This window comes from Gymnodraco acuticeps, unplaced genomic scaffold (genome assembly GCF_902827175.1).
Source record: "Gymnodraco acuticeps unplaced genomic scaffold, fGymAcu1.1, whole genome shotgun sequence".
NCBI lineage: Eukaryota > Metazoa > Chordata > Actinopteri > Perciformes > Bathydraconidae > Gymnodraco > Gymnodraco acuticeps.
Window position 1 is genome coordinate 785,611 of NW_022991436.1, and position 22,898 is coordinate 808,508.

A 22,898-nucleotide genomic window follows, 5' to 3' on the forward strand; every position below is an offset into this window, starting at 1 on the left:
ATATTACTATTTTTCCCACCTGTGGCTACTTTTCAAAACCCAGTCATCATAGGTAGGAGGGATCTGTCCTGGGGTTTCTCACATTGATGAGTTCTTCCTTGGCAGGTAAAAACAAGCTGAAAACAAAACAATTTTTTTTTAACTATTCAATATATTGACTTGGTATAGATAAATGTTGTCTTTAATTATGAGAAACTTCCACCATCTACCAACATGTCCCACAAGATTGTATTGCATGGTTTACAACCAGAACGCTGTCTCAGTCAGTGCCAGTTACAAGCTAGGAAACAACATAAACAAACAGAATATGCCAATTACACTTACTTTTCAGACAGGCCGGCTAGCCACCGAGTTAAGTGTATAACAAACTCCTAATTTGAGAATGCATGTATAGATGAATCTCAAAGAGTGTAAATGTTAAGACAACACACCTTTGAAATGACAGATACCAAAACGTATCATGATAGCTCCGGTGCACACAACACCATTGGCGCCATAGCTCGAACAGCGGTCCTCGGCCAGGAAAGTCCAAAACCAGTTTATCATGTTAAGCACTGTTAAAATATATTAACAGATTCAAACGTTCTCTAGGTAAGGAGAATCTGAATAGAATGCTAGGCTGTGTTGAATCACCCCTGACATGGAGCCAAAGTTATTTTGGGCCTGAATGTTTTTTAGGGTTGATTCTGTCAGTATATATACTCCCTGGCTGTCACTCTTCACACACATTACAAGGTTCATGTTATCCATTCAGAGCCAGTGAAACACAATCATGACCTTATTTCTTCCTCTGTGACTAGTGCTATCCATTCACCATGGTGCTGATCCTACTGCACTTCTCAGATGAATCTTGTGCACTTCCAAGATAAAGGATCTCTATTCTTAACAACCAATCATTAACTCAGAGGTTAAATACGCCTGCAAACAATATAGTGACCACAAAGGCTATGTTCTATGTTTAGAGACTCCATTAAATAACTCCATCTTTGATAGGCCTATATATGAGCCTTCTTCCAAAAGTGTAAAGACAGTCTTGAGTTCTTCCAAAAATGTAAAGCCAGAATTGAGTTCTTAAGTATAATTTCTATTTGTTTTAATATATGGTATGTATTGAATCATTGCTGTTAATAAACAACATCAGATGTATTTCAAGTTTGTTTCTTTTTCTTACAAAACAAAAAAAGCAAAGAAGTAAAGTAGACTCAATTAGTAAGACACAAATTAGAATCCATATTCATCCTCCATCTGTTGATAAGCGTAGATTCATATTTTAGATAACACACACACACACACACACACACACACACACACACACACACACACACACACACACACACACACACACACACACACACACACACACACACACACACACACACACACACACACACACACACACACACACACACACACACACAGAGAGAGACTAGCAGGACTAGCAACGGTTTCCATAGTCGACACAACAATTATATCTATTCAGTTGCCTTAAAATACTACTTTCACCCTCATCTTAAATGATGAGGGTGAAAGTAGTAACATGTAAAGATTTTCACCTTTGCATCTCTCCAAAATCATCTTGCAGCGCTCTCTGGTGGATAGCAAGAGCAACAGATTTAATATGACTGACATTTCAGAGAGCAAGGGCATTTTGACACGTAGGCTATGTGGTTGTTGTAACATTAAACTGTACAAATTCCCCTGACATTGAACTAAATCTTCCCTTAGTTGCAGATATGTGTAAATGCTATAATATTTCCTAGTTTGCATGTAAACCCATTGCAAAGACGTAATCTCATTATTTTATTTTGAAAAACACAATGTCCGGAAGTGGCGCTTGGAATTTGGCATGCGCATAATACAGAGGAAGAAAAACACCAGTGTTTAGCCGACGGTATACAATTGTAAACATTAGCAACCCGGTCAACTTCTTCCTGTCGTTAGGATGGAAATATAAGGTAAACCCCCGTCTTAATTAGCTTGAATTTTTTTAATAACTGTCACCGCAAACACATACCGTTTTGGAAGCGTTAACTTATTTAATGTTAGCATTACAGTTTAGTTCAACCGTGCATTCTGAATGATGTCTAGGCAGACTCAAGCGGCCACAGACACCCTAAACATGTCAGCCAACTTGGAAATGTCTTCATGTGTTGCTATATTTCGTTTTGTTTGTTTGCAACCATTTACCGTTTCGTGTGTTTTGAGTTAGGGGTCGCCTGTGGATTCCATACTGCTAAGTTAGCAATAGCACATAGCATCAACCGACATCCTCGGGAAGTAGCTTTTAATATTATGCGCAAACGCAATTTAACACAGGTGCAGGCACTTCTTCTTTTAGTATATGTATAATGTGTTTCTGTAACAACTTTTGATTAACCTCAATGAAGCCACATTCGTAGCATAACATTGTAAATGGTGGTTAACGTTTGGTAGCTAGCTAAGTGTTCTGCCTTCGCATCCGGTTCTGTATATCTGCTGAAACTGCTAACAACAAACAGTTAGCTTATCTTAACTACTTGTTAATCAAGCGAAGAATGTAGCTCCAAATAAATCACTCACAGGGAGTGATCTGATTAACTGTACTAACTTCAAATGAACTGATAGGACTGGCATTGGGGTTAATTGGACTTGAAGCTAATGTTTATAGTCAAGTCTGAGCCGCTGTCTTGCTGATCCCGTAAAACACCAATAGTTCTGCGTTCTTGGTTTCCCCAAGTAATCCTCATAAGGTTAATACAGTTAGTGCGATGCCATTTGAAAACCGTCCTTCATCTAGCTGCTGCCTTCTGTGAAAGCTGACTACCAAACCAACTGTTGTAGTTTACGAACACATACAGATGAATGAACAAAACAGGGAATGAGGACTTGAATTAACCAATTTGCAATCTAGCTAGTCTTTGTATTCCATTCATTCTCCAAACCCCACGGGATGCAACAGACAAGTAAGGACATACTGTACTTTACAATAGCAGGTATCACAACATTAAAACATTTCACAAGTGTAACTAGCGCACAATAGTGAAATAGATGCATTTGCTCAATATAATTACTTTTCAATGAACAGTAGCCCACCTTTCTGAACATTGTAGAAAACATTTATTTTGTAGACTTTGCCAGAAAAGTGTAGATTCAACTCCATGTTCCTTTTTAAGGCTGTAGTGAGTGTTGGTCTCTTAGAGGACTGTAATACATTTTAAGCAGTTTTCTAATCCCCATTTACCTGTATGTTTGGATAACAAATGCATAAAAAGTCACCTCATAGTTATATTGTCCACATGACCACACCATTATTGAAACACCCGTTTAACACGGTGTCAACTAAACCATTGTTAGTCTTACAGAAGCAGGGTTCATTGAACTGCGGCGTCTTTTGAACTTGATGGATTGTACAGGTGTGTCTAAATAACCTGTGACTCAGTGTAAGAAAACAGATCAATCTGATTCCTGTCTTTTCTCAGAGATATAGCTACAGATCCAATTTGGAAAGGTGTGTGGCACAAAGAAAATGAAAAAACAGTGCTACATTCACTTTTAATTCCTTTACTCCATCTCTTACATTTCAAATGAGGACAGACTGACTACAGACAACGTTTGATTAGTTTTGCTGTGTTTTAGGTCAACCCCAAGCTGTGGGACCCAACGTTTTTCTTCAGTGCATGGACGCAAAGCTAATGCGCAGGTAGGTGTGGTATTAAGGCTTTTTTTTTCAGATTGAAAAACATGTGGCTTTTTATCCAGAGTCTATCACTAGACCTTAAACAAGAATGTTTTTTAATCAAAGATAAGAATAAATGTCACACTTAATTATTATGTTGAGTTTCTGTTCAACTTAAATGTAGATGGCTTCCAGGCTGAACAAGATGAGTTGTTGAAAAATGTCAAGTGAAAACATATGGTACATTTACTTACTTTATTATTGCCCATCCGATTTCTTTTTAGGGCCACTAGCGCACGTCAAGACGCCACTGGAATGGACATCACCAGCCGCTGTACTCTGGGGGACCCCAACAAGCTCCCTGAAGGGGTCCCCCAGCCTGCACGCATGCCCTACGTCTCGGACAAACACCCGCGACAGACCCTGGAGGTGATCAACTTGCTGAGAAAACACCGTGAGCTCTGTGACGTGGTGCTGGTGGTGGGTGCCAAGAAGATCTACGCTCACCGTGTCATCCTGTCTGCCTGCAGCCCGTACTTCAGGTACCAAGAGACAAACACTGAATTCCACTCAGATATGGGGAAGGAAATCAATCCACTGAGGTCACATAAAAGTGCAGGTGGAATACTTTTGAGTGCTGGCTGTAACGGTGATATCTGTTCAGGGCGATGTTCACTGGAGAGCTGGCAGAGAGCAGGCAGACTGAAGTGGTGATCCGCGACATCGATGAGAGAGCCATGGAGCTGCTCATTGACTTTGCCTACACATCACAGGTAACGGCAGTGGCAGTAAACAGTGTTTATATTTGGCATCAGGCATTGGCGGTGTATCGTTTGTAGTAACACAAAATACAATGTTTCCCGCAGTTTCTCGCAAATCTACCACTGCTACCATCATGGCCAAAAATCTCAATAATATGACAAATAGTGATAATGGCCGCTAAATATGTCAAAAACGACAGCTACCTGCTCCAACAATTCTTTAAGTCTGAACAAGACATTAAATTACAGTGGATGTAATAACTATATTTTACGGTGGCCCTGAAGTGCAAGACACCATAGCATTTCACAAAATACTACAGCATTTCAACGTATACGGAAAGGGTATTCCAAAGTTCAGGGAGAACATTTCTTGTTTGTGATTGGACAGAGCCAGCCAGAGAAGCACTGCTGTGATTGGTTGTTTTTGCTGCAAGTCAAGAAATGACGCTTCGTGATTGGTCAGCACCCGACAGCGCAATATCTCCAAACACATCAGCCGTAATTAGCACACACTCAGAGCTCACAGCTCCTCATATCTGTTCAGAAACTGGACACAAGTTAAACATGTACAAACCACAGACTGTCTATGTCATGGCGAATACAGTCGCTGCTTTATTTATGTCTGTATGACGTTGTTGTGAGTGTGGACGGAGCAGCAACAGGTTAGTTTAGCCTGGTCGATCCGATTCCATTCAGAAAACACGCATTTTAAAAGCTTTTCGCCTGCCGTCTTGTCTGCAGACTTGTCAAAGCGTTAATTCATGGTTTTTACTAACCGTTATCAGTATGTAGTTACTTCGGCATCACTTTGAAACGTGTATTACAATTAAATCACGGTCAAATATGTTCATTTTGTTGTAGTTGGTATCTCCCATAGGATTTACATGGAGATACGCCCCGCCCCCCTCTCCAGCGCGTCTTGTTTGAATGACAGGAGCAAACACAGCTGACAGCCGCGGTGAAACTCGAGCGATTAGAGCGATGCGAATATTGGGTGGTCTACCATAGTATTTACATGGAGATAAGCCCCTTAAAAACCATGAATTAATAAAGCATTAATTCTGTGTTTACTCCTGTCATTCAAACAAGATGCTGGAGAGGGGGCGGGCCGTATCTCCATGTAAATCCTATCGGAATCGGATCGATCAGGCTAAACTAACCTGTAGCCGCTCCGTCCACACTCACAACAACGTCATACAGACATAAGTAAAGCAGCGACTGTATTCACCATGACATAGACAGTCTGTGTTTTTTACATGTTGAACTTTTGTCCAGTTTCTGAACAGATATGAGGAGCTGTGAGCTCTGAGTGTGTGCTAACAGCTAACGGTTGATGTGTTGGGCCAATCACGAAGCTCATTTCTTGACTGGCAGCAAAAACAACCAATCACAGCAGTGCTTCTCTGGCTGGCTCTGTCCAATCACAAACAAGAAGTGTTCTCCCTAAGGAATACCCTTTCCTTAGGGAGAAATGCTGTTGTGTTTTCTGAAATGCTGTGGTGTCTTGCACTTCAGGGCCACCGTAATATTTCCACACTTGCACACAATACAGCTAAGTCCACAACAAGGTAATTGATAAGTATCAATAAGGATATAAATACAGCATTTCCAAGATGCTGTATTTCCCTCACAGTACAGTAAAGTCTGTCATCATTAACCCAAAGAATAATGTACATGTTACTAGGTAATGTCACTCTCAAAGCATAAGAAATAGCTCAACACATCCGCAGTGAGGATGGAAATAACTAGTTTCACTCACGGGCCTCACAGCTTCATCAAGAGTGTCTGATGTCTCTACCTCCCTGCTCCTAGGTGACGGTAGAGGAGGGAAACGTGCAGACGCTGCTCCCCGCCGCCTGCCTTCTGCAGCTGGCTGAGATCCAGGAGGCCTGCTGCGAGTTCCTCAAGAGGCAGCTGGATCCCTCCAACTGTCTGGGCATCAGGGCCTTCGCAGACACACACTCCTGCCGAGAGCTGCTGCGCATCGCAGACAAGTTCACCCAGCACAATTTTCAGGAGGTAAGAACATGGATAAGAATGAGTGTTTCCACAGTCACTTGTTGTTTTAAACCCATACGATATAGTTTGATGATTCAAAGCTCCACTGATCAAGGAGCATTTGACTTTTCTGTTCTCTCTTTGTAAAACAGCTGCTGACAGACTGTTCTTCTCTCGTGTCGTAGGTAATGGAAAGTGAGGAGTTCATGCTGCTGCCTGCCAACCAGTTGATTGACATCATTTCCAGCGATGAGCTCAATGTGCGTAGCGAGGAGCAGGTTTTCAACGCTGTCATGGCCTGGGTGAAGTACAGCATCCAGGAGCGCAGACCACAGCTACCCCAGGTTTGTGGGTGTAGAAATATCAGTTATCAGTATATAACAGTTACTGGTTATTGTCTGTATAGTTGTTGGTGTACATTAAAGTCATTTATGCCCAGCATGACTTATTTCCTGTGTTGTGTAGGTCTTGCAGCATGTCCGTCTGCCGCTGCTCAGCCCCAAGTTCCTGGTGGGAACTGTCGGGTCAGACCCTCTCATAAAAAGTGACGAAGAGTGCAGGTGAGTGCTGTTTATCAGCCATTTCAATGTCATTGGTGAGAAAAATGCTTCTTGTGGTTGAAAAATACTGAGATGAAAAACATTTACCTTGATTTTGTATTCACAGAGACCTGGTTGACGAGGCTAAGAATTACCTGCTGCTACCACAGGAGAGGCCACTCATGCAGGGTCCCAGAACACGGCCGAGGAAACCTATTCGCTGTGGAGAAGTCCTATTTGCAGGTCAGTATTTTCCAACAAAGGTTTTGTTGTATGGTATTGATGTTTTTTGTTTGTTGTTAAAAATGAACTATATATTTTAATCTCTCCACTCATAATGTCTGGTGAAAATAAGACCATGTAATCATAATTTCTATTATGTTACAATTGGTTAAAGAATGTTCACATATCCTTTTTTATGAAATATATCATCCCAACAAGGGTTTTATAGAGCGTGGTGAAGAAGACTGGTTGGGTTGCCAGGTAATATTTGACCAAAATATCTGTTATTTTTCCAGGACATTCAAATCTTCCAGGACACACCCAGCGGCAATAAGGAAATAATTTAATAATTAAAAATAATCTGTTTTAGACGATAACTTAAATCAAGATTCCGTTGCAATCGAATATAGAGAATTATGTAGACACCACTGCCTGTTTGGAGGATGATTGTAGCTTACCTTGGTGAAGGAAATAGCTTGCATACATCATGTGCTAATTCAAAACTGTAAACCCTCTTTTTTGTCTCCTTGTCTTGTAGTTGGAGGTTGGTGCAGTGGTGATGCCATCTCCAGCGTTGAGCGTTATGATCCCCAGACCAACGAGTGGCGGATGGTGGCGTCGATGAGTAAACGGCGGTGTGGAGTGGGTGTCAGTGTTCTGGACGACTTGCTGTATGCGGTGGGAGGTCACGATGGCTCGTCGTACCTCAACTCTGTGGAGAGGTGTGGCACGATCACTCAGGATCTGTTGGAAATTAAGATCTAGAAAAAAATATATTTAACATCATTATTAATCGTCTTTAATTCATCTTTCCTGTCCAGATACGATCCTAAGACCAATCAGTGGAGCAGTGACGTGGCCCCTACTAGTACATGTCGTACCAGCGTAGGGGTGGCTGTCCTCGGAGGTTATCTGTATGCTGTAGGGGGACAGGATGGGGTTTCCTGTCTCAACATAGTAGAAAGGTATCTGTCATATTCTCAATGTATGACAAACCGTCCATGTAACCATCTCCACTTAGTGTATAGAAGTGTAATATTGTCCAATATTTGTCAAAGACTGAAAGAAGAAAAAGCGTCCGATAGCACCTCATCTGTAATGATGCTAAGATAATTAGCCAAATTAACTATTGCTATCTAACCCAACATAAGTTCCTCTGTGCATACAATAACTTTTTTATCTGTTGCTTGTTTTGCTGTGTTTGTGATTATTGTATTAATTCTGTTTCAGTGAAACCGATTTCTCTTTCTTGCGTGTTTTTTTTTTTAGTCCTCCATTTATTTCTTAATGCTTTCTTGCACCAGCCTTTTGATATGATGGCCCTTTTAGCATCCTATGTTATATAGCTTTAACTTGATGGCCACAGCCCTGCCCACTTTTGTCCGCGTCCACATTGACTTACTTCCAATCACATGGGCCCAAGAAAAGTTCTTAACATTACTGAAAAGCTGGTGTTTAGTCTTAATCCTAGAGATAAACGGTGTCCTTCTTGTGCTTTAGGTATGATCCTAAGGAGAACAAATGGACTCGTGTGGCCTCCATGAGCACCAGGAGGCTGGGTGTAGCCGTGGCGGTGCTCGGGGGCTTCCTGTACGCTGTAGGAGGGTCTGATGGGACGTCACCATTAAATACAGGTAGGTACTGAGTAAAGGGACAAGTACACTCTTAAAGCTAGGCGATGCAGTTTTTTGCTAAAGTTCTACAGTTAATAATCCCTTCTTATCTTTGGGTGCTTCTCTCCTCCTCAGTGGAGCGCTACAACCCTCAGGAGAACCGCTGGCACACGGTGTCTCCGATGGGAACCAGGAGGAAACACCTGGGCTGCGCGGTGTACCAGGACATGATTTACTCCGTGGGAGGGAGAGACGACACCACAGAGCTGAGCAGTGCGGAGCGATACAACCCCCGCACAAACCAGTGGTCTCCTGTCGTGGCCATGACGTCCAGACGGAGCGGGGTGAGTGTGTGCTGGGATTAAGTGCAATTTAAAAATAATGTACTTCTTTACAGGCTTATGGAAAAATCTATAGATACATAATATTATCTCAAAAATATTTTTTTTCAGTTAAGTTACCATATTTGATATGAAAGGAACTCAAATCCACCAATCTGGATACAGAGCTGAAGTGTTTGTGTTATTGTGTGTGTAGGTGGGCTTGGCTGTGGTGAACGGTCAGCTGATGGCAGTGGGAGGCTTCGATGGGACGACGTATCTCAAAACTATAGAAGTGTATGACCCTGACGCAAACACATGGAGGTAAGAGGCACCATGTGAAATAATAACGTTACTGAATACAGTTACTACATACAAGTTATTAGCTTTTTGCACTTTATGTTGTTGCAAGGCTGTTCAACTAAAATGAAGTTGCCTTTAGCTTAGTTCATCTTTTAAGTACTTGTGAATTTGGGTTAGGGTTAATGTTAGTGTTCCACAGCAACATGTGTTTCCAGAAACAATGTTCACAATCCTCTGTTTGGTGTCAGGCTGTTTTCATACGCGTCACATATGCTTTGTACAGATATTGGATATTTATCTGTAAAAACATTATCATAGAATATCACTTACATTATTGAATGTGCTGTTTCATAAAGACATGTCATAATTGACTGAGATCTTGTAATGTCACACTTCCTGTAAAGTTAGAAATGGCATGAAAATACCTAAAAAGTAGAAAGACCCAAAAGGAACCAGAACACATTCTTCCTACTGCACGAAATAGCACTTGAACTCCTCCTTCCTCATCATTTGCTTCTCTTCCCAGGTTGTACGGAGGAATGAACTACCGCCGGCTAGGTGGGGGGGTGGGCGTCATAAAAATGACTCACTGTGAATCCCACATATGGTAACCCCAAACCTTAGCCCCTCCCCCCCACACATACACAGTCACACACTTCTCATCACGCTGCAAAGGATGTCTCTTTTCACCGACTCCTGTGCCTCCAAAAGAGACGCTGCAATTCATGCGAGGATGAGAAAAAAGTGGTGGGTTGGGGAAGAGAAGGAAAGAGGGACAAACTTTGAACTCATCCCCCACTCTGAGGTCATTCACTTCAGAATGCCCTGCTTGTCTTCATTGATTGACCACCATGAAGTGCACTGAGAGCTGAACTCCACCGAGGAACATATAGCTTCCAGTTTCCCCAGTGTTCACCATCTTAGCCTCTCCGTGTGGGACATATCGAACTTTACAATGATTGCTGCTGCGGAAGATGACCTTACACATCTTAGGTTTGAAAAAGGTTTAAGCACCAGGTCCCTGGAAGAAGGATTTTCTCAGTCTGTCCAACTGTGAAAGCACCTATCACCTTCCCTTGTTGTCATATGCCAGCCCCCAAAACGTTGGTTACTGACCACCACCCTTAATGAGTTTCAAAGAAAACAGCAGACTAGAAAAGCTTCTGTTAATGGTGTATGATTCATATTTTTCAAGAAACTCAACATTAGTGTTAAATTGACTCTGTTACATTTTTAAATCTACACTTTTTTTTTTTTTTTTACCATGCATACATCTCAGCTGTGGCTGTCATGTCTCTGGGCCTCATTTGTAGCATCAAACAGTGGAAAGCTGTCAGGCAGTCTATTTTATGAAGGCTAGGTGTTATGGCTCGATACCCTGCGAGGAAAAACATAACTTATTTCACCAGAATGATGGATAGTGTCCCTTGTTTTTTTTGTATGAGGAAGTCACCGCAACATTTCCTTGTAAAGTTGTTGAAGGGGGGTCACTGCTTCTGCTCACCTGCGGCTGTTTGCTCCACAAGTTACCGAAAGAAGTTTGTTTTTAAAAAAAATCTAAACTTGTTTGATCTAGACAGCAACGAGGCCCAAGTCAGTTCAGAAATATTAATAGAAAAATGCAGGACTCATTTATTATTATAATATATAGAAAATAATTCTCTAGCCAACAGATGTTTTGCCGTTTCAGGAGTATACTGTATAAAGCCTGGGTCTTTTCTCTTTTTTTGAGTCAATCTCATAATATCCCTAATTCTGTTACAGGTTTAACATTTAGGATCAAAGTCTGACCGCTGAAATATTTCATGACTAATGCAGTAGTATTCCCAGTTTGCCGCACATGAACATGATTTTTAACTGTATATGCATTGAAAAGTCAGTGATTCAAAGTTGTGTTTTCTTGACAGTCATAGGGTTTAGAAACGCACAGGTCCTTTTTGTTCTTTATTCTCACTTCCAACATGTTGTATGTCAGTATATGCAGCACAGTGTAATGGCACCTCCTGCTGGAGGAGAGTTGTAGTGCAGCAATGACATAGAAAACAAGAAAGAGCCTTTAGACACAGACTTTTGCAAAGATTGGGGATCTTGCAAGGTTAATATTTAAAACACTACAACTAGATTCTGTTTGAGATTATTTCCCATCCTGCCCCAGGTAGAAATGCTCTCATGTTCACTGTGTAACACCAGTTTCTAAAACGTTTCCACAGTCCCAACATAACCCACACTTATTATGTTGTCTCCCTGTTTAATGTCTGCACAAAAGTGGTGGTTAATATAATAAAAGACTGACTAAAAACAGCTTGGTTTAACATCAACTTCACCAAGATCACAGGAGTGTGTAACAACTAGCAAAACTATTGTGATTTTATTAGACATTGTAATGTTTATGCGTCAGAGAAATAGCTTGAAGTGGTCCCTAAGTGATCTTAGCTCAATGTGAACTAAAGTGGAGATAGTTTGAATATATGGGGAAATTGGTTTGAATGAATCTCAAATTTGTTTGCACTGTGATTGGAAATGTATTTTAGATTGTATTTTTGTTCCCCCTTAAATATATTTTATATGGGTGTTCAGATGTGGGAGGGGGGGGGGGTCAACAATTCTTATGGGAAGACATTTCAGGCCCTCACATGGAGGATGTATTTCACAGATTCAACACAACATGGTTAGACTTGCTCTGTGTCACATACATGCGGAACAAATGCAACGTTACAACGCTGGTGTTATGCATTATAATAACCTCTTTTCCTAACCCTAATATTGGTGTTAATATTATGGCAACCCAACATTTTGCTGCCTTTAGTTTTTTAGGGAGATTTGAAGTCGCAGGATCAAAGTTTGGCTGATGAGGACATTTTGTGAATAGTTTGGGTTTTTTTGGGTTATTTTGAATTTGCATTTTTCTTAGAGTTTGACTTTATGAAAAAGGCTCCATAACACACCCTCCATATTGATTGTGGTGTGTGCTTCTCAAAATGAAATGTTCTTTCCGTTATCAAACAAAAAAAGGATGCAGATCAGCCAAATGTGTATGCCTGCTTCTTGAAAACTCTTCCAAGAATACTTTGCTATTTTCACTGCCACAGAATTACAAGGAACCCCCACTCAGTTTAAAACATATTGCTTTGGTTCCAGAACAACCTGTTGGATGTTTTTTTTCCAAATGTCATCAGCTTTGCAGTGATGTGCATTTCAGCTTATCCAATGAGGTTTCAATTATTTATTTAGTTTACATATTCATCCTTTTTAAACTACATGTTGAGATTTGTTGATGTTCATTGTTAAGCGGCAGAAAAACATTTGAACCTTTGATATTAAGGAAGTGTTTTATTCGGACACAAAAACCTTATTCCCCCCTTTTACCCACATCTTTATCGCTTTGATTTGGACTGTATTTGGTTTCCCAAACTGAGTGGGGTTTCCAGTAAACCATGTAAGCTACTAATGATGCATTTTGATTGTGATGAACAGAAGTCAGCCAGCCTGTGTGAAAATGTGTTTTCTTTTCAAGCCTCTGCAATTTGTCCAACATTGTTGTTTGTTCTCATGTGTCAAACAGCCGTCTCAACGCTGCACTCGTCACTACAGCAGCTTCGGCCTCACTATGTTCACTACGACAACGATTAAACTTCTTTTCTGGGAATAAACCCCCAAAACAAACCTGTGTCTGACTCATTCTAACTGACACTATTTTTTCGTTTGAGTGAGAAAACACAAGTGGTACACATGTTCCAACACTATAGTTTATAAGCTCAAAAAGCTCATGAGCAGCAAATGTGAAGAATTACAGCAAAAAAGGATCATTTATAGTTAACCTATAAACTGCAGAATACTCATGCAGGCTAAGCGCTGTTTATCCTGTGGGTTTTAAGAGTCATTCACCATAAAGTTGAATTCCGATGTCTGTGATATCGCGAGGCTCTGTTTTAAGTCGGTAAGCTGCTTAGCAGAGACTGCCTGTAGTGATGACTTCAGAGAGGAATCCTGGAGCTGCTCCACATTGTTGATTAAAGCCAAAAGTCTCTTACTCTGAGCCAGGAGTCGCTTAGCAGTAAGCATCACCATGGCGAACTTAAATCTCAGGTGGAAACGAAGAGCTCATTGAGGGGTGTAATCTTAGTTGTTGCTTTCATTTACAGCGTCTTTAAACATCTTTAAGCGTTCGAGAATTACTCGAACACTATTCTGTCAGCCATTAACCTCAAGTTGTAGAAACAACAGCAGGAACAAATGATCTTTTATTATCTCCTGCATTAATCCAGAATTGTATTCATTTCTAAGGAACTCAGTATCCATTTAAACCACAAACACACACCAACAGTTGGCACTTTGATTACACAGCATTTGTGTTGGGCTTACAGTATGTTTGCTGAAGGGAGAGTGTGTTTTGGGAGAATTGGCCTTGGAACAGTGGGGCAACTTGTTTGACTATTGGGATCTTGGCATAACAGTGTTTCAGGGGATGACGTGTATTTGTAGGTTGACCTCGAAAATGATTCCCTCGACAATAACGTTTTGCCAATGGATTTAGAATTTGTTTAGACTCATTCCTGCAGCTTTCTATAACCACGTGTGCAATAATTAAGGATAAAAAGGACAGGACACTTGCAGGATCACACAAAATCTCTTCAAAAGCATTCCTGTCATCATTATCACCTGTGTGGTCACTAACTAAACCACACTGTTTAAAAAAGAGGTTGACAAAAAAGCTTGGGCTATTCAATATTATAAAAAAAACTTTAGTTTTACTGTTGCATGCTGGTGTCGTGCTTGGTAGGAGTGGAAGCAGTGAACTGTGAAATGTCGATAGGCTCTATTTTTGTTCTGCTGTTTCCCTCAAGGCACCTAAGGGTGGACAAACACCCAGCACACCTCCAAACACACAATCGTGAGAACAGTACATACATCTCCTTCTGTTTCAGTACCACTTTGTATCTCTTTCTCATCTCGTTCTCCTTTTACGTCTCATGAATGAACACTGTGCCAATGGCTGCAGGCATTTCTTTACTGAACAATCTCTTGTGTCTGTCCCAGAAGATACACCCTTGCTCTAACATATACACTAAACCAACATTGGCTCTGGGCAACAAAAATGTTCAATTCTTATATTTCTGTGTGACTCGGCTGGAGCTGGCCTTTGCTCCTGTATGTTGACTTTATATATGTGCATCTCATCTTTCATCGCGTAACCTTAACACCGAGCCAGAAACACACTGCCCAACATGACCAGCTGCTCCTCAGAGAATACAAGGTACAGATGATGTGATCTTGAAAGGCCAAGGGTTATGGTTATCCATATTCACATTGACATAACAAGGGTAAGTTGTAGCATTACTAGCCATTGCCAAAGTGAAAGCTTTTTAAATGCAAACTGCCAAGTGAATTTAACTTGCAATATGGTTGACTTACATGTATTTGTGTAAGATATGAGAAATGTATGAAAAAAAAATAAGATCGGGCTCCTTTTTTATAAACAGATCTGCGATTGAAATATGTCGATGTTTGGGTTTGATTGACAGGAGCTGGCAAGCTGATCTCCGGCACGACCCTAACCCTAACCCTGTGGGTGAGATTGTATTGCTGAAAAGTTATTTTAAGCTATCTGTGCACTGTTAGAAATGAACTATTCCCTGATGTTTGTTGGAATGCTCATTCAAGAAGCTCAGCTGCAAAGTCCAAACTCCATTTCTGTTATGCTTGGCTCATGCTATAGCGTTATTATGATCAGCCAAGGAGGGAAACAGGGTTGATGCCAGCAGTCAAAGATAGGGAGTATGTAACAGCCAAGATATCTCCCACTTGGTGAGAACCGCACACAAGTGTGACATCTAAATAAAATCTAACATGCACATTTAAAGACCCCTTTTACATCTTCCATTGAAATACCTCTCGAATCCAGATGGTATTAAAATAAGATGTAACCAGATTAGTTTACTAAATGGACTCCATTAGTTTACCAAATGGCGAAGTAATGAATCCTGAGTGCAGATATATGACTTATTCCCACCAAAATTGATATTGGACCCGTTTTTCATGAGCAACATTCTGGAAATAAAATCTTATATTTACAGACCAACAAATCCAGAGAAAGTGAGTTTTATCACGCCTTTTTGGTATCGGCTCCATGTCTGCTCTCCAAAAAATGCTGATATAAACATATTAATTAGTAAGGCTATGTCTTGCACTTCTGTTTACATAATCCTTTATATTTATATACTGTATGTTCAGTGTTATTTATTTATTAGCACTCCTGCTTTTTTTTAATAGGCAGAATATAGAAATGATTTCCTCTGGATGAGACTCTCTTCAAAGTATGTATAAGTATTATATCCTTGTGTGCCGTTATTTTTTAAAAACACAAGCATAGCATGGATAAATACTTGTATAAGACATTGTAAAGTTACAAAAATTTCATTAAAAGTATCTCCTCCTCCTCCTCCTCCTCCTCCTCCTCCTCCTCCTCCTCCTCCTCCTCCTCCTCCTGAGGAACACCATGAAGGTCAGTGTGTGATGAAGGTTGATTATCCTGATGAGATGCTGATTACAGAGTAGGTTCTCTTCAAGGTTCACAGACAGTCTGCTGCAAATTGGTCTGGGTCAATATGGATGTGAAGAAAGAATGAAACTCTGCTATTATGTTGATTGTTATAGCTGCTGTTTCTGAAAACTGTCTTGTTGTCTATAATGGTGATAACTGCTGGAAGTTGGCAGTGCAAAAACGTCCTTGTCTAAAAAAGAAAAGAAAAGGTCCTCGACATGAGGAACAGGTTGAAAGGAACATGACTTATCCCTTCAGATGTTCACTCTACAATATGCAACACTTTACCTTGAGGCACTTTGCAAACGCTGTCATCTTGAGGAACTGTCTACGCTGAAATGGTATCTAGTCTGAAGTAACAGGCAGAAATAAAGCCGGCACAGATGTTAGAGAAGCAAACGGCAAATTGTAAAAGCCAAATTATAATTCTTGACGTTTTTGAACAGATAATGCTTAAGGTTTACTGTAACAATCAGTTCATTTGATCTTTTCTGCATGTATAAAGTGACCACCATGAGTTTTCACATTAGTATTGTAGAGATACAGTCTATAACATTTCTGGATCCCCTGGTGTTTTTCTATCTATCGGAGTGATTTGATTGCTATTTTGAGGTAATTGCATTCTTCCCCTGCTGTTTTCTGACCAGCAAGTCATGATGATTTCAGCTGATTGCAGTCTCTGCAAGAAAAGCCATTTCTATTCTCTTTCCTTTCCCTGCAAAACATCCTCAGAACATTGCCACATCCAGATATAGAAAATGTATTATTTATTTGCAAGTTTAGCAGTGTACAGACTTCTTGAGTTTCTCACAAAGACTCTTGAAACACTTGCAAGTGAATGCATTGTCTGAATGTTGTTTGAGCATTTCCTTGGAACAAAATGCTACATGTTTGATACATTCTGAAAATGTTGACGAAAACCTAATGGCTGAAATCCTTTTTCTTTCCACACCCGTTTTCTTTCTTAGCGTCTTTCAGCACATTGTTTTGGGCCTATGGTCGCTTACTTTACTGTACTGGTTCAGTTTCAATCAGAAGAGACTTCCTTTTTTGCTTGAAGAACATTTATTGACACCTGCGACATTTGATAGAAATGTTAATAGTCTTTGGCGATTAGACCCCGATCCTGATATCCGTATTTTATGCAGCTGTGGAGTGAATGAATACCCAGCCTTCCTGCTTGAACTTGCGCTGAGCTTCATTTCACCAACCTCATTGCTTCTAAAGACAGCTGCCTACGGCTGATGAACTCTACTGTACGAAACTTGCTCAGCACCAAATGGCAGACAAGCTGGTGAACATAGTGAAGCATTTAGCAGCTAAAGACCTTGATATATTTCTACCCAGTAAATATTGGACTCACACATTTCACGCAGATGGACACAAACATGACTCAAAAATAAATAAGATTGCTTTATCTCTTTTAGAATAAGCAAAGGTATAATCCCATCCATGACCACCTATGAAAACACTAATAGCCAATACAACATTAATGCAGTTCAGTCAGACAACTCACGTGTTTCTTTGATATGTTTATTAGAAGCAGCATATAGTTTGGCGTCTAGGCTCGGGGCTCTTCACTCCACAGATAGCACGATGAGTGATGATTAAATAACTAACGCCCCGAGCCTACAGGTGGAAGCTGGGGTGGAAGCTGGGGTGGAAGCTGGGGTGGTGGTGGGGCAGACAAACAGTAGCAACGTGGAAGTATGTGCAGCATTAGCAGCAGCAAGCAAAGCATAGAGAGATCTGGCAGGTTAAATAGAGTGGCATATTAAGGTGACTCTGTTTGGTTGGTTGTAGAGGGGCAAGGGGCGTTATGTATGAATGCATCATTAGTGCTTGAGTTGACTGCCTGAACTAGCTCGCAGGCTTCGCCCCATTTCAACAATATTGTTTTATAATGTTCAGTTATGTATATGTTGTAAATAATTGGAATAAGGGGATATGTTTTACTTAAAAACCGCCAGTCACATACATTGTTAAGAAATTATTTCATCACAAGCTTTAGATGTCTACAGTTTACTTCCATCTAACATTGTCCTTTCTTTTCTTTTTTTTATCAAAGTTTAATCAAGTCTTTTTGGGAATTGATTCTACATTCTCTACCATTTATTTTCCATTATGAGTGAGGATATGGGAGTGTGCAATCATAGACCTTGGCCCTGGTAAACAAACAATGTTAAATAAAAAATCAGATACCGGAAGTTTCTGGGGTTGGTTTTATCTATTTGTTTCTCTCTTTTAAGTTGTGTAGACTTTACTGTTTTATGGCATTAGTTTTTTCAAATGTAGTGTATATGAAATAAATATATGGGTGAAGATGTGTATTATCGATTAACGTATTGTTCATATATTTTTACGATAGTTTGCCATTTATAGATATATTTTGTATTACAAATGTAAATTCTGTTTCTGTTCATCATATGTTGTCACTCATCATAAATCTCAGTTGGAAACTTTATGTGATTTATGTACCTGCTGAAATGCATCAGTAGAGTGTTTCACCCCCGCTCTTGATGAAAAGACATGTCACATATCGCAGCTATATTTTCCACAACTCTAGGACACATTCCCATTGCTAGTTTCCATAGTTACAGTCATTATTCTGCCATAGACTTATGCAATCACACAATATTTTCCTTATATAGTTATAAAAATGTGTTTATGTATCAAGAATTGAGGATAAACAGGCAGCAATTCAAAATGAATGTATTATTTGTCCATCAAGCATGGGCGTCGAATATGTCAAATATGTCTTATATGTCTTAAATGATATGATGAATTGGAAATGGGGGACCCTGATGTAAACAAGACGAAAGTCTTTCTCTGGTCTGCATCCCCTTAACAATTGTATGTTTTGAGCTGTACTGTACTGTACCCAATATACAAGCTGTTAATAAACTTTTCAATCAATCAATCAATCAGTCGCAGCCATTATATGTGGGTGGGACACGTCCCCCCCACTTTTTGAAATGATTAGTTTAGACCCCCCCACTTTTACCATGTGGAAAGTCCGTGAATCGGTCTATCCACTCGCCGCACTTTGTAGAGCGCTGTGTCAGTGCTTCACTATCAAATCCATTCCACTTGCTTATTGAGAGAATGCCCAACACTACGGTGGCCCTGAAGTGCAAGACACCACAGCATTTCAGAAAACACTACAGCATTTCAGAAAACACCACAGCATTTCAGAAAACGACACAGTATTTCACAAAACACCACAGCATTTCACAAAACATTACAGCATTTCAGAAAACGCCGCAGTATTTCAGAAAACACCACAACATTTCACAAAACACTACAGCATTTCAGAAAACGACACAGTATTTCACAAAACACCACAGCATTTCACAAAATATTACAGCATTTCAGAAAACGCCGCAGTATTTCAGAAAACACTACAGCATTTCAGAAAACACCACAGCATTTCAGAAAACGACACAGTATTTCACAAAACACCACAGCATTTCACAAAACATTACAGCATTTCAGAAAACGCCGCAGTATTTCAGAAAACACCACAACATTTCACAAAACACTGCAGCATTTCAGAAAACGACACAGTATTTCACAAAACACCACAGCATTTCACAAAACATTACAGCATTTCAGAAAACGCCGCAGTATTTCAGAAAACACCACAGCATTTCACAAAACACTACAGCATTTCAGAAAACACCACAGCATTTCAGAAAACATCACAGCATTTCACATTGGACGGAAAGGGTATTCCTTTAGGGAGAAACACTTTGTTTGTGATTGGACAGAGCCAGCCAGAGAAGCACTGCTGTGATTGGTTGTTTTTGCTGCCAGTCAAGAAATGACGCTTCGTGATTGGTCAACACCCGACAGCGAAATATGTCCCAACACATCAGCCGTTAGCAGACACTCAGAGCTCACAGCTCCTCATATCTGTTCAGAAACTGGACACATGTTAAACATGTACAAACCACAGACTGTCTATGTCATGGCGAATACAGTTGCTGCTTTATTTATGTCTGTATGACGTTGTTGTGAGTGTGGACGGAGCAGCAACAGGTTAGTTTAGCCTGATGGGTCCGATTCCATTCAGAAAACACGCATTTTAAAAGCTTTTCGCATGCCGTCTTATCTGCAGACTTGTCAAAGCGTTAATTCATGGTTTTTACTAACCGTTATCAGTATGTAGTTACGATCGGCATCACTTTGAAACTTGTATTACAATTAAATCACGGTCAAATATGTTCATTTTGTTGTAGTTGGTATCTCCCATAGGATTTACATGGAGATACTTCCCGTCCCCTCTCCAGCGCGTCTTGTTTGAATGACAGGAGCAAACACAGCTGACAGCCGCGGTGAAACTCGAGCGATTAGAGCGATGCGAATATTGGGTGGTCTACCATAGTATTTACATGGAGATAAGCCCCTTAAAAAACATGAATTAATAAAGCATTAATTCTGTGTTTACTCCTGTTATTCAAACAAGACGCTGGAGAGGGGGCGGGCCGTATCTCCATGTAAATCCTATCGGAATCGGATCGATCAGGCTAAACTAACCTGTAGCTGCTCCGTCCACACTCACAACAACGTCATACATACAGACATAAATAAAGCAGTGACTGTATTCAAAATGACATAGACAGTCTGTGTTTTGTATATGTTTAACTTTTGTCCAGTTTCTGAACAGATATGAGGAGCTGTGAGCTCTGAGTGTGTGCTAACGGCTGATGTGTTGGGCCAATCACGCAGCGTCATTTCTTGACTGGCAGCAAAAACAACCAATCACAGCAGTGCTTCTATGGCTGGCTCTGTCCAATCACAAACAAGAAGTGTTCTCCCTAAGGAATACCCTTTCCGTCCAATGTGAAATGCTGTGGTGTTTTCTGAAATGCTGTGGTGTTTTCTGAAATGCTGTTGTGTTTGTGAAATGCTGTGGCGTTTTGTGAAATGCTGTAGTTACATTGCATTTAGCTGACGCTTTTGTCCAAAGCGACTTACAATAAGTACATTCGACCAGGAAGACACAACCTTGAAGAAAACAGAATCATATAAGTATATCAGGTTTCATAGAGCCAAACATTTCAAGTGCTACTCAACTGGCTTTAGGTAAGCCAGTCCTTTATTAGTATATAAGTGCTTCGTTAATAGTTCTAACGCTCGAAGTGGAGTCGAAAGAGATGAGTTTTCAGTTTGCGCCGGAAGATGTGCAAGCTATCTGCCGTCCTGATGTCAATGGGGAGCTCATTCCACCATCTTGGAGCCAGGACAGCAAACCCACGTGTTTTCGCCGATGGGAACTTGGGTCCCCCTCGCAGCGAGGGCGCAACGAGTCGTTTGGCTGATGCAGAGCGTAGTGCACGCGCTGGGGTGTACGGTTTAACCATGTCCTGGATGTAGGAAGGGCCAGATCCTTTCGCAGCACGGTAAGCAAGTACCAGTGTCTTGAAGTGGATTCTAGCAGTTACCGGAAGCCAGTGAAGGGAGCGGAGGAGCGGAGTGGTGTGGGAGAATTTAGGAAGGTTGAAAACCAGACGAGCCGCTGCATTCTGGATGAGCTGCAGAGGTCGGATGGCACATGCAGGTAGACCAGCCAGGAGGGAGTTGCAGTAGTCTAGGCGTGAGATGACGAGAGCCTGGACCAGAACCTGAGTCGCCTTCTGTGTCAGCTGGGGACGTATCTTCCTGATGTTGTAAAGCGTGTATCTGCAGCAGCGGGTTGTAGCAGCGATGTTTGCAGTGAAGGACAGGTTGTTATCTAGGGTCACACCCAGATTCCTTGCAGTCTGAGTCGGGGGAACAACTGAGGTGCCGATGTTGATTGTCAGGTCAAGAGTTGGACAATCTTTTCCCGGGAGGTAGAGCAGCTCAGTCTTGTCAAGGTTGAGCTTGAGGTGGTGAGCAGACATCCACTGAGAGATGTCAGCTAGACAAGCAGAGATGCGTGCAACGACCTGGGTCTCTGAGCGGGGAAAGGACAGAATTAATTGGGTGTCGTCAGCGTAGCAGTGGTAAGAAAAACCATGCGGGCTAATGACTGATCCGAGCGAGTTTGTGTACAAGGAGAAGAGGAGGGGACCAAGAACAGAGCCCTGAGGGACCCCCGTAGTTAATTGACAAGGGTCGGACTCAGACCCTCTCCAAGTCACCCTGTAGGTACGGTCTTTGAGGTATGAGGTGAGGAGGGAAAGTGCAGAGCCTGAAACTCCAAGTTTTTGGAGAGTGCGAAGGAGGATCTGATGATTCACCGTGTCGAATGCAGCAGACAGGTCCAACAGGATGATGACAGAGGAGAGGGATGCAATTTTGGCAGTGTGCAGTTCCTCCGTGACAGCAATGAGAGCAGTTTCTGTGGAGTGACCTGCCTTGAAACCAGACTGGTGCGGATCCAGAAGGTTGTTCTGATTGAGATAACAGGAGAGTTGTTTAAAGACAGCGCGTTCAAGTGATTTAGACAGGAACGGGAGGAGAGAGACAGGCCTGTAGTTTATAACATCAGACGGGTTGAGAGTGGGTTTCTTTAGGAGAGGGTTTACTCTTGCCTCCTTGAGACTGTTTGGAAAGTGACCAGAAGTTAGAGAACTGGTTGATGAAATGGGTGAGAAACGGTAGAATATCAGGAGCGATAGTCTGAAGGAGGTTTGAAGGGATAGGGTCCAGAGGACAGGTGGTAGGGCGGGCAGAGGTAATGAGGGTAAGAACCTCACTTGGAGAGAGAGGGGAAAAGGAGGTTAGTGTGTTGGTGGAAGGAAGGTCTGGTGACCCAGCGGTGAGTAAAGGTGAGTCAGAAAAAGAAGAGCGAATATCATTAACCTTTTTTTCAAAGTGGGTAACAAAGTCGCTTGACAGAAGTGAGGAGGGGGGAGGAGCTTTTGGAGGGTCCAAGAGGGTGGAGAAGATGGAAAATAGTTTTTTAGGATTGGAATAGGAAGATTGGATCTTATCTTGAAAGAAAGTGCTTTTTGCC

General features: G+C 41.2%; 1 protein-coding gene across 2 annotated transcripts; it reads left to right on the top strand.

Annotated features, from left to right (window-relative positions):
• The first annotated feature begins 1,833 nt into the window (after positions 1–1,833).
• Positions 1,834–13,074, top strand: klhl20 (kelch-like family member 20). Of its 2 annotated transcripts, none has more exons than XM_034196243.1 (14): positions 1,834–1,955; positions 3,616–3,679; positions 3,940–4,197; positions 4,320–4,428; positions 6,229–6,435; positions 6,600–6,758; positions 6,880–6,974; positions 7,081–7,196; positions 7,714–7,897; positions 7,997–8,140; positions 8,676–8,809; positions 8,924–9,132; positions 9,326–9,432; positions 9,938–13,074. In XM_034196243.1, the coding sequence occupies exons 2-14, from the start codon at positions 3,657–3,659 to the stop codon at positions 10,020–10,022; spliced, it is 1,830 nt and encodes a 609-aa protein (XP_034052134.1). In that variant the 5' UTR covers positions 1,834–1,955; positions 3,616–3,656; the 3' UTR covers positions 10,023–13,074. The 2 variants fall into 2 exon arrangements, with proteins under 2 accessions (XP_034052134.1, XP_034052133.1); XM_034196242.1 differs by lacking the exon at positions 1,834–1,955 and adding an exon at positions 1,986–2,942.
• Positions 13,075–22,898: the final 9,824 nt, after the last annotated feature.

What these genes read in the sequence shown, in the direction of transcription:
- klhl20 (XM_034196242.1), top strand. An exon ending in GCAGACCACAGCTACCCCAG is followed by an intron (nt 6,759 to 6,879) that starts GTTTGTGGGTGT and finishes TGTGTTGTGTAG; the next exon opens with GTCTTGCAGCATGTCCGTCT. An exon ending in TGGAGAAGTCCTATTTGCAG is followed by an intron (nt 7,197 to 7,713) that starts GTCAGTATTTTC and finishes CTTGTCTTGTAG; the next exon opens with TTGGAGGTTGGTGCAGTGGT.